Source organism: Ceratotherium simum, chromosome 1, assembly GCF_057802395.1.
Source record: "Ceratotherium simum simum isolate JZ-2026a chromosome 1, ASM5780239v1, whole genome shotgun sequence".
Lineage (NCBI taxonomy): Eukaryota > Metazoa > Chordata > Mammalia > Perissodactyla > Rhinocerotidae > Ceratotherium > Ceratotherium simum.
In genome coordinates, this window is record NC_141900.1 from 17,648,877 (window position 1) to 17,667,453 (window position 18,577).

The 18,577-nt window shown below is 41.8% G+C and overlaps 1 protein-coding gene across 1 annotated transcript in view; it reads left to right on the forward strand.

The window, feature by feature from the left end:
- The window catches only part of LAMB4 (laminin subunit beta 4), a 111,279-nt gene that overhangs the window by 44,299 nt on the left and 48,403 nt on the right, over positions 1-18,577 (forward strand). Inside the window, 3 exon segments of the mRNA XM_087437110.1 lie at positions 7,108-7,293; positions 8,695-8,810; positions 9,576-9,696. Coding sequence (XP_087293236.1) covers positions 7,108-7,293; positions 8,695-8,810; positions 9,576-9,696 — 423 coding nt within the window.

The following is an 18,577-nucleotide window of genomic DNA, read 5'->3' on the forward strand; positions in this document are numbered from 1 at the left end:
TCTTTGTCCTACTTGTTTCTGTTCCCACGTCACATGCCCAGGAAGCCCTCTCTGACTCTCCAGGCTTCTCAACCCAAAGTCCACCTGAAAGAGAAGAGTGTGGAATGAGCCACTACTCCCCCGCCCCTTGCTCCCTGATCAGTGGCACAGATCAGTGAGCCTCAGATTTTACTGTGCATAAGTATTGCCCAGGGAGTGCATTTAGAATGCAGATTCCAGGGCCTTACCCTCGAGATGCTGAATCAGGGAATCTGAGACTGGTCAGGAAGTCTGCATAGTTGCCAAGCACCCCAAGTTGATTCTGATATGGGTGCTCCATGACAGTACTTGAAGAACACTGCTCTAAGCATCCATGACCTACTCTCCTGACTCTTGCCTGAAATGACCACCTCTGTATTATTGATTTGCAAACTTGTACTCATCCATTAAGACCGAATTTATCTTTCTCTGACATTTCCCTGACATCTGGATATAATTAATTATTTCCATCTCTGGGGTCCCATAGATCAGAAATTTTCAAACTGCAGGTCATGCCTATTAGTAAGTAGGTCATGAAATCAATGGACTGGGTCAGCTTAGTGCAACAAAAGAATATAAAGCAAAGGCATCTTTTTTTGTGAACCTTGTTTCACTTTTATATAAACGTGTGTGTGAGCGCGCGCGTGTGTGCTGAGTCACTGTCTTGGGTTGGATTCCCTAGAAGCAGAGATTACAACAAAGATTCCTGTGCGTGTACTTTATTGAGGGAGCGTTCATCAGGAGAAACCTGTAAGGAATCGAAGGCAGTAGGCTGAGGAGGGAAAGTGAGGTGAGGATGGGGTCTGGGGTAGAGTCTCGCCTTGGCCTGATCCCCTGGGGAAGCTCTGAAGCATGAACCGCACCACAGCGTTGTCCTCCATTGAGGCCCAAGGGCTGGCCTATTGTAATTCTGAATCAGTCAGTCATGGCTGTGAGCTGCCAGGGCGGATGCAGGGAACCTCCCAGGTGAGGTGGCCCCCATCAGCCAAGGGCAATTCTCAAGACAGGGAGCAATGGAGAGCAATTGCAGCCGACAATCACAGAGGTGGTGGCTGGGTAGAGTGGCCCAGTAAAGGGGACCTGACAGTACACTAACAGTGTCAACTAGAGTCCACCTCTGCATGCTCAGACCCACGTGCAGGGCCCAGGGCAAAATAAAAATGCAAGGCCCCTTGCTCAAAAGTTAGAGAAAAGGGCCACTGAAAGTAGTAAAATATAAACCTTTTTACCTTCTTCCATAGTCTCTCTCTCGACTTGTCAAAGTGTTTTTATCTGTTATTTAATGTCATTCTAAGCAAAGAAATATGAAAAATTTAAATTATCAACAAGTTATACGTCTTTGTATCGTGTAATGCCAGTTTTAACTGCAATCATAAGAGCATTTAACTCGTACGTGGAATCACTGAAATTATACAGTTTGTATTTTGTAGTCATATATGCATGCGTGTTTTGATCTTCCCGGAACAATGAGAATGCTGCACAAAACTAACTTAACTGTTTTTATGTCTCTTCTTGATACGTGTTCTACCAACACTCTCTACCTTCAGCTTACTAATGAGCAAGAAAGGACTGAAAGGGAGAGACACTATGAGTTGCCCTATCTTTCTCTTTCCTTCTAGTCATCATTTTCAGTGTAAGTATTGGCCCCTGTAGGGAAGTAACATGAAACATGTGTTTCTTAGAATGCTTTTGCCTTCTTTCTGCTTTCAAAGCAAGTTCTAGTTGGAACTGAAAGCTTGGCTTCTTGGAGCTGTCAGCACCCCTGCTTACTTACTCATAGATGGAACATGCTTGCTCTGCACTCACTTGGAGTCTCACTGCACGCCTATGCATAGTAGGTCCACTTGAGTCCTATGCTCATGGGCATCACATGCACTATATGCAAATGGGGCAGCAAGGAAGCAGGCACATATTGTGGGTATCTCTTCTGCCCGTGTGCATGCTCCATTGTGCCAAGAGACTTCACTTACAAAACAACTTCGAAGATAAAATTATTAATTATTTCAAGATGGTGACAGGAGAGCATTAAACCAAGCATGAGGTCCTTCAGAGCATGGGGCTGTAGGCAACTACACAGGTTGCATGCCCATGAAGCTGTCCCTGCCCATTTGCTTCTTCCATTAAGCTCACTCCATGTAGGCACAGCTTCTCCAGGATTCTCACTGGCCACAATTCCTGAGAAAATTTACAAAGATTAGTGGGACAAACTGCAGCCTCCAGCCATTTGGAAGTTAGTTGGTCCCAAGGTTTTAACTGATGCTCACTGTCTCCCTACCTCCTCGCCACCCATTCTAGACTCACCTCATCCTCAACTAGCACTTCTGCTGGGTGGGATGACCTAGACCCTCATCCCTCCGGGGTCTGAGCCCTTAGTTACCAGGTCCTTATCAGGCCACATATATGAGAGCACCAGAGGTGCCTCAGTGGGTGACCTCAGTGCTGTACATATTTCTCAAGTCCCCATAATATAGCAACAGCCCTACCAGTTAGGGTAATTCCTTCCCGTGCCTGCTAGTCTACTGGCATGAGGCACGCAAGTGACCATGCAGCAGCCATAGCTTTAAGGTTAGTGGAATTCTTTGTCCTTGCCCAAGAATCAAGACATCTAGACCCACAGAGCCTAAAGTTGCAAGGACAGCAAGCCCAACTTCCTCTGGTCACTGGGAGTGACAGTGACCTTGGCTACTCCTACTTGGTTCCCAAACCCATGTTTTCTCCCTACTGGGGATGCAGCATCACATAAAGGCCATTGGTTTAAGGAGTAAATAACATCCTGAAAAATATTGCCCCATCTCACAGGGTGTCGTTTCCAAGCTAGTGAAGCTGATGCATCTTACAGGGGCCCTGTTCCACTGCCATCTCAGGACAGCCCCTTGTAGATGGCATGGTTTGTGTAGAAGCAGTGGATCCCAAAGTCACATGACCACTACTACACTTCTTTTGCTGTAAAGTGGGTCCCTTGGGCTGAGGAGTTGTTATGTTTTCCCACACTGGTGAATCAGATACTCTGTGAGCCCTCAGAGAGTGGTATTGACCAAGACCTCAAAGTGTCTGATTCTCACTGTGGGAGACCATATAACATCACCTTGGACCAAGGGACCCACTTCACTATCCTTGAATATAGAGGATCAGTGTGATATTTTGTGGACTATCTGCATGGTTCAGATCCTTTTGGTCTACACTGTTACAGAGAGCAGGAGAATTAACAGCCTTGGGGCAAGGCTGAATTTACACTACTGCCCATCCCAAGTGAACACAGATTACTTCTCTTTCTTCTCCATCATGGGCATGGCAAAGAACACATTTTGCATTTCAATAGCTGTGTATCCTGTAGCATAAGTTGTTAATCTGCATATCATGTAGGGTGGTGTTAATCTGCTCTGGTAAAGATACTCCATCCAGCACAAGAGCTGTAAGTGGGGCTACAACTTGGTCAAGTTCGTAATGGGGATATGATGGGAACCACCACCAAGTCTTGAGAGTGGCACTTTGAGGATGCCTCTAATTTGCGATATTGTTTTTTATTTTCTATCTTGGCTTGGTGGCAGGGCTGGAAGTGCAGGTGGTGGCAGAGGGTGGGCATTTCCTACCATAAGAGCTCTTACCTTACAGGTCAAAGAATCAATGCACACTGCTAAGCAGGTCCATTCCAATTGCAAAGTCAGGAATTGGAGGAAATTATCAATGGGTGGCTCAGTAAACTCAGGGAACCCACCGTGAAAAGGACCTGGGCCAGGACTCCATTTATTACCTGACCCTCATATGCCCCTATTCTAACAGCAGGACCTTAACAGCACTTTGGGTACCTGGTTATCAGCATCAACTCAGATCCTGTATCCACTAGCCCTTGAAAGATCTAGATATTTCCCCTCCCCCAACAGTAAGTAACCGTAGATCTGTTTGAGAAACAAGTGAGAGAATCACACTTGCCATGGTATTGAAGAGTCTTTCCTCATGGGGACCTGGCCTTTCATTCAGTCACCAGGTTCTGGATCTAAGAAGTGGCTCAGATCTAGAAACTTGGCAAAGGATCATGTCTTTCCACTGGGACAGCTGACCTCAGCCTTCTGCTAATTTACAATAGATCACTTTTGATTATATAGATTAAGCAATGCTTTTGTTGACTGCTCATCTATCTTGCTCCTAGGAATGCCATATTCTATTAACCATCTCCATGGAAGATTCCTGGGGGTCAGGCCCCTTGGCTCCTAGTCCAACCTTGCTGCCCATTATAATAATTATACCCACCTTGCTTTTAAGAGTTAAGTGCTACCCAGCCTTTGATAGTCTGGGATCTCATCCTCCACACTGATATTAAGGAGCTCGGTTTGCAGTGGTGTATCCTACCAGCCTCCAGAGGATACCCAATACTCAGCTTCTCAGTGATGTTGGTGCCCCCTCACCAGTTCATTCTTTACTGTTGATAAATGGAGTGTCCTCCAGGCCCCCTAAGGAAAACACAGTTGGTGGATTTTCTAGTCTTGTATCTTAGATCTATGCTAGCATGTCTGCTTCTTTGAGCCTTTTATCCCTTCCTCCACAGCCTGCTGCAGCAGTTCTGGCACCTCTGCTTCATTGACTCTGGGCACAACTTTTGCTAAGCTTCCAAGAGCTACTGCAGCAATATATTAGATCCATCTCCCAAGGCTCCAGGGCCCTTGCCAGGCTGTTACATCCTATGTCACTGGTGACCTCAAATCAACAAACCCTCCTTATTCTGTTTCATTTTCTGCTCCCTTGGTCTAGCACCCTCAGGATCCATACCCAGCCATTCTCTCCCAGTTGCTACTGATATGTGTTAGCCAGGTCCCTCTCAGATATCCAGCACTTTCCCAGTCAGATCATGCTGAAACTTGACCCTAATTATTAGGCAAGTGGTCAGGAGGGGTAGTACAGGCAGATCCTGAGGAAGGTACACATCTTCTTTTAAGGCACCTGCCATCACTTGAGGTTTCTGCATTGTCTTCAAATGCAGCAGGGATGGAGTGGAGGGGCTCTATTTTCCAATAAAGGTGAGTAGATGACTTCTGTAGTCTGAGAGTGCTCAGGAGAACCTCGGGGTTCAAGACCCATATCTCAAGATCCCACTGCTTCCCTGTGAAGGGCCTGACGTTGGCAGAGGTGACTTACCAGGCTGAGAATTCAGCTTTCTCTGAAGTTCTGCAAATCTCACATCTGAGTCTAGTGCCTGGTCTTCAGCTCTTCCTGCCTCTAGCTAAAGGAGATGAGAGTCTCTTTAAATGCCTCCAAGGAGGCCCTCTGATTCTCATACTTTGCTTTAAATTGGTGATTGATTGCCCTGAGCTTGTCATCTTCTCTCATCAAAGCATCAGTGGCATTCAGCCACAGCCCCCTATTTCCACAGTTCCTCTAATTTCTATTTCCCCCGTATCTCTCAATGCCAGAAATATCGCTCAAGTCAGTGCCTTCCCTTCCCCCTTATCCTGTCCCAGTTCTCCACAGGTGACAGTTTTAGCAATTGTTCTGCTACTTCATGCCAGAGATCATCCATACTGTTCACCCTGGGGTCCTCATAGCCAGCTGAACAGAGAATGATCCACCTCCAGAACTGTATCTCAGAGTCTACTTCTAGGTAAACTGTCTGGTACCCACTGTCTCAGGTCAGGTGCCCTAGAAACAGAGCCTAAGACCAGATCCAGGTGCATGTGATTTATTAAGGAAGTGTTCTTCAGGAAAACTCTTCAAGAGAGTGAAGGAAACAAGATAGAGAAGAGGAAAGAGAAAGATGTGGTCACCAGGAAAAAAACCTTGGATTGATCCACTGATCCTCTGAATCCAGAGGAGCTCAGAAGCATAAGCTGCAGACAGAGCTGTCCTGCCCCTTGAGACAACAGGCCAGCCTTATATACCCTCGTATTAGGCAGTCGTTGGCCACCAGCTACCTGGGGGGTGGGGATGGGTGGGATGTGAGAGGGCAATTCTGCTGAGAAGGGGGGCAACGTGAGCTGTTACAAGCTGCACACACCACAATGGGGGCACGGGTGCACCAACCAGGTAAAGGGGATCCCGAGGGGGCACCTACATTGTCTACTGCCATTGTGAGAGTATTTTTTAAATGTTTGAAAAACGTTGCATATAGATGAGTTTACAAATACCTCTGTCTATTGAAACCTAACCTGGCAGTATAGTTTCTTATTTATATTTCTGTCTCCAGTGCAAGATTCTAAACTCCTTTGTGGCAGGGACTCTGTCCTTTTCATCTTTGCATTCCTAATTCAGAGGCTGGCATTGAATTGTTACTAAATAAACATTTATCAAATGAAGGGTAGTTTGGGGGTAGATCACAGAGCAACTTGAACTCCAGGCTAAGTAATTTGGGCTTGATTCTGTTGGCAGTTAGAAAGCGTTTGAAATGCTTGTTGGCAGCAGTGTGTAATACGTATTTGACTAGGGAGAGGATGGAGAGAACAGCCAAGAGAGTATTGTTGCAGCAATACAGGCAGAAAGGAACAAGAGGTGGAATTCCAGTGGAGGCTGTGAGTGTGGAGAGGCAGATGTAAAAGTCACTAAAGAAGCACTATCTACAAGGTCCAGATGACCCCAGGCTGACATCCAGAACAGAGACTAGCAGGGATGCTAATCAATCGAGTGTGTTAGGAGTTTTGTACTTATATGCCCCCAAGCAGATAGAAGAAGAGCATATCTCATGTTTATGTGGAAGAAATATCTAATAAATCCATGTGGGTTTTCTCACTGTCATGCACAATTAGGGAAAATCTGTGAGTAGGCATGGGAATATTTTCCTTTTCATGTTTTGGCCAGAGCTCCACAGTTGTATCTGAGAAAACCCAAGGTCATCCATGTGGAATTTGCTCAGTCCATTAGCACGTGGAGTACTTAGAGTAAAGTGCTTTCAAATCAGTCGTTCCGTACAGTAACGTATGTTCCAGAGCTGCAGACTCAGCACATTATTCTCGGCTGTATTCTGGACTGTATCCTGGTTGGAATAATTTACCCGTGACTCAGATGGATCATATACACATCGGGAAATACATGTTTTTCTTCTTTTCTGAACTCTTCCAGGCCTTGATTGTAGGCAAAGCTGTGTACATTCCTCTCCAATTTTAGGGCTCAGTGACTTTTGACCAGGTGCCTGCTGATCACGGTGTTTTCCGAGAGCCAGTTCCTGGGACCCCGGTTACGTGGACTGGATCTGGATTTGCCAGGGTTCGCCCTGGAGCTGGCTTGAGATTTACTGTCAGCAACATTCCCTTTCCCATGGACTTCGCCGTTGCCATTCGCTATGAAATGCAGGTACCCTTCAACTCCAACTTCTTTGGTGGTAAAAAACTGAATGAATGAAATACATTCTCAAGCTAAGTGTTTCCATTCCAGTCTTGCTAGATAGGTACGTCATAAAATAATCTGCCAAAAGTGGAACATCTGGAGAGCATTATAAACCAAAGGTTTCCTAAAGATATGAAAGCGACACAGTGAGCCATGTGTACACGTGCTTTATTCCACGGAGAGAAGCTAAAGTTAGAGTTATATATTTAAGTCTGAGGAAGTGCTGATGGAATGTTTGTGTAAGAACAATAAATCATGAAAATAACACAAATCTTGCCCTCCTGGGACTTTTTTCCTGAAAATTTAATAAACTAACATATGTGCAGAGATTCAGACTCAGGGATGCAGAAGAGTATTTATTTGCACTTGGATTTTACCCTGAAACAAGACAAAAACTAAAAGCAGGCTGCTCCTGCCTCCTACAGCCTCCCTACCCCTTCCGCCTGCCTTTTGAGAAATATCTGAGACAGGATAGAAGCCAAATTAGAAAAACACTCGATCTAGAGCAACAGATCCTAACCTTTTCTATGCAGGAAATTTTCTTTAATAATCTGAAACCCCACAGACCATCTCCCCTGAAAAATATTTTCTATGGCTGAGGGGTAGTCTCAAAGCCCCCAAAGTCCCTCTAGGGACCATATTCTGGAAGCACTCACTGTGTGTCGTATGACCGGAGCTGCTGATCTGCTTTGAAGCTCTTGATGTGACATAATTCTCTATTTCCCACTTACAAGTGAAAGCCAAGGGACTTCAGTGAACTTTGACCTGGTGAGTATGACAAGAAAGTCATTAAATATATATATATTAATTTTTCCCTAGAGAGGACATCTCTGACAGCTTTAAAAAGCTTTTACAAATTGTAAGGCTTCCAGAGTATAGCTAATGAGCCTATGCTATAAATATATATATGTTTATACATATATAAATATATCTAGTAACATAATAATTATTAAATGTAATTTATAGAATAATATATTTATATAATAATATTTATGTAATAATGTGAAAAAAGTACATGTCCTTTTGTGAAGGATTTCAAATTTCTATTTTTGTTCTGTAATCCAAGAACAGGATGAATTAATCGACTTTTTGGGAGACAGAGGTTAAAAACTAGACCTGTCAGGAGTGCCAGGGTTTTCCCAGGCCCATGGACTATAGCTATGGCCAGAAACAATATTCTTTCTACCTGGATCACAGCTCAGGCAGCAGAGAGTTGGGCCTGACAGGGAACCTCTAAGACTTCTTTCAACTCCAAAATTCTATTTTCCGAGTGGGCTATGGGTTGCAAATTCGATTCCATGCACTATCCATTAGGTATGTTCGTGCATGCAACCTCACGGGACATGCTTTTATGTCGTGTCTGTCTAGTCCACAGCTGACTGGGCTGTTCAGATCGTGGTTAACCCTCCTGGAGGGAGTGAGCACTATACACGCAAGACCCCACAGCCAAAGCCTCAGTCTTTTGCCTTACCAGCAGCTTCCAGGTATGCTTGGGACCCGTCCCCAAACATTGAAGATTTCTTAGAATCTCCTTCATCTATCAATTATTTTTATCCAGGAACTAGAAGAGGTGTATTAAAGCAGACTGTAACATTTCTTAAGTGCTTACTGTGTGCTACACTATGCTTTACATTTAATATCACATTTCATCTTCCCAACAACTCAATGAGGTAGATTCTGTCTTCATCAGATGAGGAGGAAATTGAGAATGAGAATACTTAGATGACTTGCCCAAGTCTCACCACTAATGTGTAGCAGAACCAGGATTCCAGCCCAGATCTCCTGATTCTAAATCTTGAATGTTCCTTTCCCATTCCCCGGGTGGCCTTGAGATGTGAGAAGGTGAAATACTACAAGAAAAAGAGTAAAATATTCAGCTTGAGTTATCTCAACAGCTGAGAATCTATGAAGTAAAAAGCTACTAATTTTGAGGCCACTAATTTTAATGTCGTAGATAGGATGAAGAAAATTTGTTCCATCCTTTTCCCAGAGTAGTCATGACAACCCACAGCCAATAGTTTCCAAGGCTTTGCCATTTGGCACAATCCTGTGGAAGAGCCATGGAGAATCCAAGCATGAATCTACCATCCACTTGACCCACTAGAGCTAGTCTAGACCTAGATCTGGCCTCCGCCCCACGGTGGAACCCACTTCACAGCACAGGTGGAACACTACCAAATATTATGGCCACTGAGGTTATATAACTGTATTTTTGTCACTGAATTTTTGCTTTATTTCTCTTAATACAGAATCGTGCTGCTTCCCACATCCATCTGTTTGGAACCAGATGTACAATATTCCATAGATGTCTATTTTTCCCAGCCTTTGGAGGGAGGGTCCCACGCTCATTCACACATCCTGGTTGATTCTGTAAGTATCACAGAGCTTTGTGGGGGCCTCCTTCAAAACTGGGCTCCATTATAATTCTGATTTTAGACTCTTTGGTGAAGTGTTTCTGGAGAGGTATAAATGTATTTATTTCATTATAAAAATCATCCATTCTCTATAAACCTAATAAAAAATGTAGATCTTACAAAACTGTATGTGCCAGTAATGATTTGAAGTATTTTACATATTCTATTATTTAGTCTTCACAACAACTCCGTGAAGTAGGTACTGTCATTGTCCCCATTTTACAGAACACAGGACTGAGTCACAAGGATCACAGAGCTAGTGAGTGAGGAGTCAGGAATCAGAGCCAGACTGCCTGATTCCAGAGTCCCTCCTCTGAGCCTCTACAGCATACTGGCATTACAGAAAGTTTGGGAAGAAATTCTACGACTTTATTATCATCTCGTAAGTTCCCATTTTATACATGCTATGCTTTCAGAGTGCTCATACAAGTATGTATATGGATTTTTTTCACTTCACATTATATTATAAGCATTTTCTTATGGTGCTTAAGTAGTTTTATCATTTTTAGGAAGCATATGATATTTCCTTGAGTGACTTCTTCCAGCATCTTTTCCCCATAGAGTTGGGCCACAGATGTTCTTTCCAAACATCTCGTTCTGTGCTCACTTCTGGCCCAGGCTTGTCAGTGGGAGGTGTTGGGTCACTGAGTAAATTTAAGATTTGATTTACTTATATATTCCCCTACTCGTGGTCATTTTAAGTTTCTTCTATTTTTCACTACTATGTATAACTGGTACATATTTTTTAAATGTTTTGAAATATAGTCCTATTTTATCCAAGGTTTTGTGGCTCTTGAAATAACTTGTTAAATTATTTTCTGGAAGAAGTTCTCCAATTAATTTTCAGGATCATTGGTAATGTATGAAAGTACCAGTTTCATCCCACTTTCAGCACGACTGTATAGAACTGTGTTGCATTTTTAAAATTTTTTAATTTATTTTTTTATTGGAGTAACACTGGTTTGTAACATTGTATAAATTTCAGATGTACATCATTATACTTCTATTTCTGCGTTGATTACCTCATGATCACCACCCAAATACTAATTACAATCCATCACCACACACATGTGCCTAATCATCCCTTTTGCCATTCTGCCTCCCCTCCTCCCCTCCTCCCCTCTGGTAACCACTAGTCCAATCTCTGTCTCTATGTGTTTGTGTGTTGCTGTTTTTACCTTCTACTTATGAGTGAGATCATATGATATTTGACCTTCTCCCTCTGACTTATTTCGCTTAGCATAATACCCTCAATGTCCATCCATGTTGTCACAAATGGCTGGATTTCATCATTTCTTATGGCTGAGTAGTATTCCATTGTGTATATATACCACCTCTTCTTCATCCATTTGTCCCTTGATGGGCACTTAGGTTGCTTCCAAGTCTTGGCTATTGTGAATAATGCTGCAATGAACACAGGGGTGCATGTATCTTTACGCATTCATGTTTTCATGTTCTTTAGATAAACACCCAGCAGTGGAGTAGCTGGATTGTATGGTAGTTCTATCCTTGTTGAGGAATCTCCATACTGTTTTCCATAGTGGCTGCACCAGTTTGCATGCCCTCCAGCAGTGTGTGAGAGTTCCCTTATCTCCACATCCTCTCCAACACTTGATGTTTCCTGTCTTGTTAAATATAGCCATTCTGACTGGCATGAGGTGATATCACACTGTAGTTTGGATTTGCGTTTCCCTGATAGTTAATGATGTTGAACATCTTTTCATGTGCCTGTTGGCCATCCGTATATCTTCTTTGGAGAAATGTCTGTTCAGGTCTTTTGCCCATTTTTTAATTGAGTTGTTAGTTTTTTTGTTGTTGAGATGTATGAGTTCTTTATATATTTTGGAGATTAACCCCTTATCAGATATATGGTTTGCAAATATCTTCTCCCAATTGTTAGATTGTCTTTTCGTTTTGTTGATGGTTTCCTTCACTGTGCAGAAGGTTTTCAGTTTGATGTAGTCCCATTTGTTTATTTTTTCTATTGTTTCTTTTGGCCGGTCAGACATGGTGCTTGAAAATATGTTGCTGATGCCAATGTCGAAGAGCATAGTACCTATGTTTTCTTCTAGAAGTTTCATGGTTTCGGGTCTTACATTCAAGTCTTTAATCTATTTTGAGTTAATTTTTGTGTATGGTGTAAGATAATGGTCTACTTTCATTTTTTTTGCATGTGGCTGTCCAGTTTTCCCAACATCATTTGTTGAAGAGACTTTCCTTTCTCCATTGTATGTTCTTGGCTCCTTTGTCGAAAATTAGCTCTCCATAGATGTGTGGGTTTATTTCCAGGCTCTCAATTCTGTTCCATTGATCTATGTGTCTGTTGTTGTGCCAGTACCATGCTGTTTTGGGTACTATAGCTTTGTAGTATATTTTGAAATCAGGGAGTGTGATACCTCCAGCTTTGTTCTTTTTTCTCAGGATTCCTTTGGCTACTCGGGTTCTTTTGTTGTTCCATATAAATTTTAGGATTCTTTGTTCTATTTCTTTGAAAAATGTTGTTGGAACTTTGATAGGGATTGCACTGAATCTATAGATTGCTTTAGGAAACATGGACATCTTAACTATGTTAATTCTTCCAATCCAAGAGCGTGGAATATCTTTCCATTTCTTTGTGTCTTCTTCAATTTCTTTCAGAAATGTTTTATAGTTTTCAGTGTACAGATCTTTCACCTCTTTGGTTTATTCTTAGGTATTTTATTCTTTTTCTTGCAATTGTAAATGGGATTGTATTCTTAATTTCTCTTTCTGCTGCTTCGTTGTTAGTGTATAGAAATGCAACTGATTTTTGTATGTTGATTTTGTATCCTGCAACTTTACCATATTTATTAATTCTAAAAGTTTTCTGGTGGATTCTTTAGGGTTTTCTATATATAAAATCATGTCATCTGCAAATAGTGACAGTTTCACTTCTTCCTTTCTGATTTGGATCCCTTTTATTTCTTTTTCTTGCCTGATTGCTCTGGCTAGGCCTTGCAATACTATATTAAATAGGAGTGGTGAGAGTGGGCATCCTTGTCTGGTTCCTGTTCTTAGAGGGATAGCTTTCAGTTTTTCACCATTGAGGATGATATTAGCTATGGGTTTGTCATATATGGCCTTTATTATGTTTAGGTACTTTCCTTCTATACCCATTTTATTGAGAGTTTTTATCATAAATGGATGCTGTATCTTGTCAAATGCTTTCTCTGCATCTATTGAGATGATCATGTGATTTGTATTCTTCATTTTATTAATGTGGTGTATCATGTTGATTTATTTGTGAATGTTGAACCATCCCTGCATCCCTGGAATAAATCCCACCTGATCATAGTGTATAATCTTTTGAATATACTGTTGTATGCGATTTGCTAGTATTTTCTTGAGGATTTTTGCATCGATGTTCATCGATTTACATTGGCCTGTAATTTTCTTTTTTTGTGTTGTCCTTTCTGGTTTTGGTATCAGGGTAATGTTGGCTTCATAGAATGAGTTAGGGAACTTCCGCTCCTCTTCAATTTTTTGGAAGAGTTTGAGAAGGATAGGTATTAAGTCTTCTTTGAATGTTTGGTAGAAATCACCAGGGAAGCCGTCTGATCCTGGACTTTTATTTTGGGGGAGGTTTTTGATTACTGTTTCAATCTCCTTACTGGTGATTGGTCTATTCAAATTCTCTATTTCTTCTTGATTCAGTTTTGGAAGGTTATATGATTCTAAGAATTTATCCATTTCTTCTAGATTATCCAATTTGTTGGCATATAGCTTTTCATAGTATTCTCTTATAATCTTTTGTATTTCTGAGGTGTCTGTTGTAATTTCTCCTCTTTCATTTCTGATTTTACTTACTTGAGCCTTCTCTCTTTTTTTCTCAGGCAGTCTAGCTAAGGGTTTGTCCATTTTGTTTATCTTTTCAACACACCAGCTCTTGGTTTTATTAATTTTTTCTATTTTTTTCTTTTTTTTTTTAGTTTCTATTTCATTTATTTCTGCTCTGATTTTTATTATTTCCCTTCTTCTACTGATTTTGGGCTTTGTTTGTTTGGGTTTTTCCAGTTCCTTTAGGTGTGCTGTTAGATTGTTTATTTGAGATTTTTCTTGTTTGTGGAGATAGGCCTGCATTGCTATACACTTCCCTCTTAGAACTGCTTTTGCTATATCCCATAAATTCTGGCATGTCGTGTTTTCTTTTTCATTTGTCTCCAGGTATTTTTTGATTTCTCCTTTGATTTCTTCATTGACCCAATCATTGTTCAGTAGCATTTCGTTTAATCTCAAAATATTAGTGGCCTTTCTGTTTTTATTCCTATAGTTGATTTCTAGTTTCATACCGTTGTGGTCAGAAAAGATGCTTGGTATTATTTCAATCTTCTTAAATTTATGGAGACTTGTTTTGTGGCCTAATGTGTGATCAGTCTTGGAGAATGTTCCATGTGCATTTGAAAAGAATGTGTGTTCTTTGGTTTTTGGAGGAATGTTCTGTATATATCTACTAGGTCCATCTGTTCTAGTATGTCATTTAAGGCCAATGTTTCCTTATTGATCTTCTGTTTGGATGATATCCATTGGTGTAAGTGGAGTGTTTAAGTCCCCTACTATTATTGTGTTACTGTCTATTTCTCCTTTTATGTCTGTTAATAATTGCTTTATATATTTATGTGCTCCTACGTTGGGTGCATAGATATTTACAAGTGTTATATCCTCTTGTTGGATTGTTCCCTTGATCATTATGTAGTGCCCTTCTTTGACTCTTGTTACAGTTTTTGTTTTAAAGTCTACTTTGTGTGATATGACTATTGTTACCCCACCTTTCTTTTCATTGCCATTTGCATGGAGTATCTTTTTCCATTCCTTCACTTTCAGTTTGTGTCTTTAGGTCTGAAGTGTATCTCTTCTATGCAGCATATATACGGGTCTTGTTTTTTTATCCAGTCACCCACCCTATGCCTTTTAACTGGAGCATTTAGTCCATTGACGTTTAAAGTAGTTATTGATAAGTATGTCCTTACTGCCATTTTTTAACTTTTTTTTTTCTTACTGTTTTAGTAGTTCTTCTCTGTTTCTTTCTTCTTTGCTTGCTCTCTTCCCTTGTGCTTTGATGGCTTTCTTTAGTATATTATGTTTGCATTCCTTTCTCTTAGTTTTTGTGTATTTATTATAGGTTTCTGGTTTGTGATTACCATGGGATTCATATACAGTAACCTACATATATAGCAATCTATATAAGGTGATAGTCTCTTTAGTTTGACCTCTGTCTGAAAGCTCTACTCTTTAACTCCTCTCCTCCCACATTTCATATTTTGGATATCATATCTAACCTCTTTTTTGTGCATTTGTGTCTGTTACCCTCTTATCATGGAAATAGATAATTTTTCCTATTTGTGGTCTTCTCTTTCCCTCTTAGATAAGTCCCTTTAGCATTTCTTGTAGAACTGGTTTCTGCTGACAAACTCCTTTAACTTTTGCTTATCTGGGAAACTTTTCATCTCTCCTTCCATTTTGAATGATAACCTTGCCAGGTAGAGTATTCTTGGTTGTAGGTTTTTTCCTTTTAGCACTTTATAAATATATCATGCCACTCTTTTCTAGCCTGTAAGGTTTCTGCTGAGAAGTCAGCTGATAGCCTCATGGGCTTTCCTTTGCATGTAACTTGTCTTTCTCTTGCGGCTTTTAGGATTCTCTCTTTATCTTTAATTCTGGACGTTTTAATTATGATGTGTCTTGGTGTGAACCTCTTTGGGTTTATCTTGTTTGGTGCTCTCTGTGCTTCCTGTACGTGGATGTCTGTTTCCTTCCTTAGCTTAGGGAAGGTTTCAGCTATTATTTCTTCAAATAGATTCTCTGCCCCTTTGTCTCATTCTTTTCCTTTTGGGACACCTATAACACGGATGTTAGTGTGCTTGATGTTGTCCCAGAGGTCCCTTAGACTGTCCTCACTCTTTTTAATTCTTTTTTCTTTTATCTGTTCAGCTTAGGTGATTTCTTCTAGTCTTTCATCTGGCTCACTGATCCATTCTTCTGTATCCTCTACTCTGCCCTTGAGTCCCTCTAATGAATTTTTCATTTCCAGTATTGTATTCTTCGTTTCTGATTGGTTCTTTTTTATATCTTCCATTTCTTTGTTGACTTTCTCATTGAGTTCATCCATTCTTCTCCCAAGATCAGTGAGCATCCTAACACTCTTTGTTTGAACTCTTTGTTGTCAGGTAGGTTGCTCATTTCTGTTTCATTTAGTTCCTTTTCTGGGGATTTGTCCTGTTCCCTTACTTGGAACTTGTTCTTTTGCCTCCTCATTTTGCCTCTTTCCCTGTGCTTGTTTCTAAGTATTAGGTAGGTCAGCTATGTCTCCTGATCTTGGAGAGGTGACCTTATATAAGTTATGCCTTATGAGACCCGGCAGTGTGCTTCCCTCTCGTCACCAGTTCCATATGTTCCAGGAGTGACCCCTGTGTGAATTACGTGTGTCCTTCTGTTGTGGCGGAGTTGCTCTTCCTGTAGGTACCCAGGGAGGCTGAGCTGTCCCCCTGTCCAGCTGGTTGTATCGCTCAGCTGTGTCTAGTTGTTGTGGGCCCTTCAGTCTCTTTATTGGGTATGGGGAGCCCCAGCACAGTTGGCTGCAAGGTCTAATAGCACATTCCTGTTGCAGTTTTTCTTTTAAGTGAGTAGGCCCCCAGCGTGGCTTGTTGTTAGGTTCAGGGGCTTACAATTGCTGTGAGCCTCTGGCCTATAAGGATCTTGTCAGCTCTCTGAGGATTGCAGCTGGGTGGGGCTGGCCTCAGGCATGGGAGGACCCAATTGTTTCAGGCTTTGGAAGGTAGGGCCAATCCCCTGTGTGGGTTTTTGAGAAGCAGAAGTCTTTTGCAGCTGACAAGCCCCACCACCCACAAGTCCACACACACAGTCAACACAGTCCTGCCCCACATGCACACCCCAACTGCCTGAAGTGGACCCAGTCTCTCCAAGGTGGGAGCCCCACACACTCCACCAATGCCCCACACTCTTCACCTGCTCCTTGTGCACGCCCTGCCCCACAGAGATGGACCCAGTTGCCAGGCTTTGGAGAATCCAGTCACCAATCTATGCAGGCCCATAAGTTGCCTGTGGGCTTGTTGTTAGGTGGGGCCAGTCCCTAGGGTGGGCTGCCTTCCCTGGCTGAGCTGGATTAAATTGGTGCTCTATTAGGTGGGGCAGACCCTGGGGTAGCAGGCTCCAGGGAGAACTCCAATGGCGTCTGCCAAAGTCTGTGTCAGCACGCCCACACCAGGCCACAACACTGGCCGCTGCCAATGTCCCAGTCCCTGGAGAGGTCTTACCTCTCACTGAGATGCACTCAGAGCCTATCAGGCAGTCTCTTTTCACCAAAGGACTGTGCACCTTTCTTTGGTGATTTTAGGTTGCTTTCCGAGGTGGGTGAATTTGTGCGTGGGCCCTTTAAGAGCCAGCTTTAATTTCTTTGTGAACCAGCTTTTCTGGGGGTACTCCCCAGTGCTGGCAGTAGCAAGCAAAGTCAGATATTATGCCACTGGGCTCCGTTGTACTGGGTCCAAAAAATGCCTATAGCGGGGGCGCTCCCTGGCTCAGGGCCCGGCTCCTCTGGGGAGGGCTGCAGACCTGTGGGTTGCTCCCGGGCGGCCGTGAGGCACTGCGGCTTGTGAAGGCGGCGTTTTTCCTCTCCAGAAGGGAGTCTCTGCCTCTTCCCCCTCAATTAGGATTGTCGTTTGTTGCAGGAGTTCCTCTTCTCCAGTTTTCAGTTCTCTCTCAGGTAATTTTTCCACGAGTAGTTGTAAATCAGCTGTGTCTGCGGGAGGAGGTGAGTTCAGAGTCTGCCTACACCGCCATCTTGAGTTCTCTAGCCATTGGTGTGTTGGATTTTTTAAAGTAATTTTGTAGATAAAAATCGAATTGCTTTGTTAAAATTGTATTTTAAGTATTTGTGAGAATCTTCTAATATCATGACTTAATTAGCAAACTACAGCCTACAAAGTTTTATTGGGACACAGCCGTACCCATTGGTTTACATGTCATCTACGGCTGCTTTCATGCTACAGAAGCAGAGTTGAGTCATTGCAAGAGACCTGATGGCCGCAAAGCCAAAAATATTTGCTATCTGGCCTTTTACAAGAAATTTTTCAACCCCTGATTTAATTAGTTGTGTATCCGTATTTTGTGAATTGTGTCTTCAAAGTTCAATTTTTAACCATCAAACATTTTAAATTTATACCCTGGAACTCTGTTATTTCATCTATTATAGACTTCAATATGAGGATGGTGTATCTTAGATTTTATTCAAGTTCAGCTGGTATAACATCAAAAAAAAGCCATTGTTTTAAGATTATTTTACCAAAGGTAGGATTGCAAGATTTAGCAAAAATGAAAGAAAGAAGGAAAGGAGGGTGGGGGAGAGGGACGGAAGGAGGGAGATAAGAAAGAAACAAGGCACCCACTTATATTTGAATATCATATAAATATGTCCCAAATATTGCCCTCAATATTGCATGAGACATACTAAAAAATTATTTATTGTTTCTCTGAAATTCAGGTTTAATTGGGTGATTTGTATTTTATTGGCAGCCTTAAACAAAGATGGTCTAAATCTTGCACCCTGAGGGCCGTGTAACATTGTGGTGATGTTCTACCATATTATGGTAGAAGTGAAGTGAAAAGTATAAACAAACTCTTGAATAGGAAATTTAAACTCTCATGATTTTTCTATCCACATAATTCATACTCTCTGCTGAGGAGCTTTCGGTACAACTGTGCTCGCGAACCAGCATATGAGTTACAAAGAAAGGAAATCAAATCCAACAGGTTTAATTCAGGGAGAAAAGCTAAAAGTTTGGCAAAGAAAGGGAAAAGAAGAA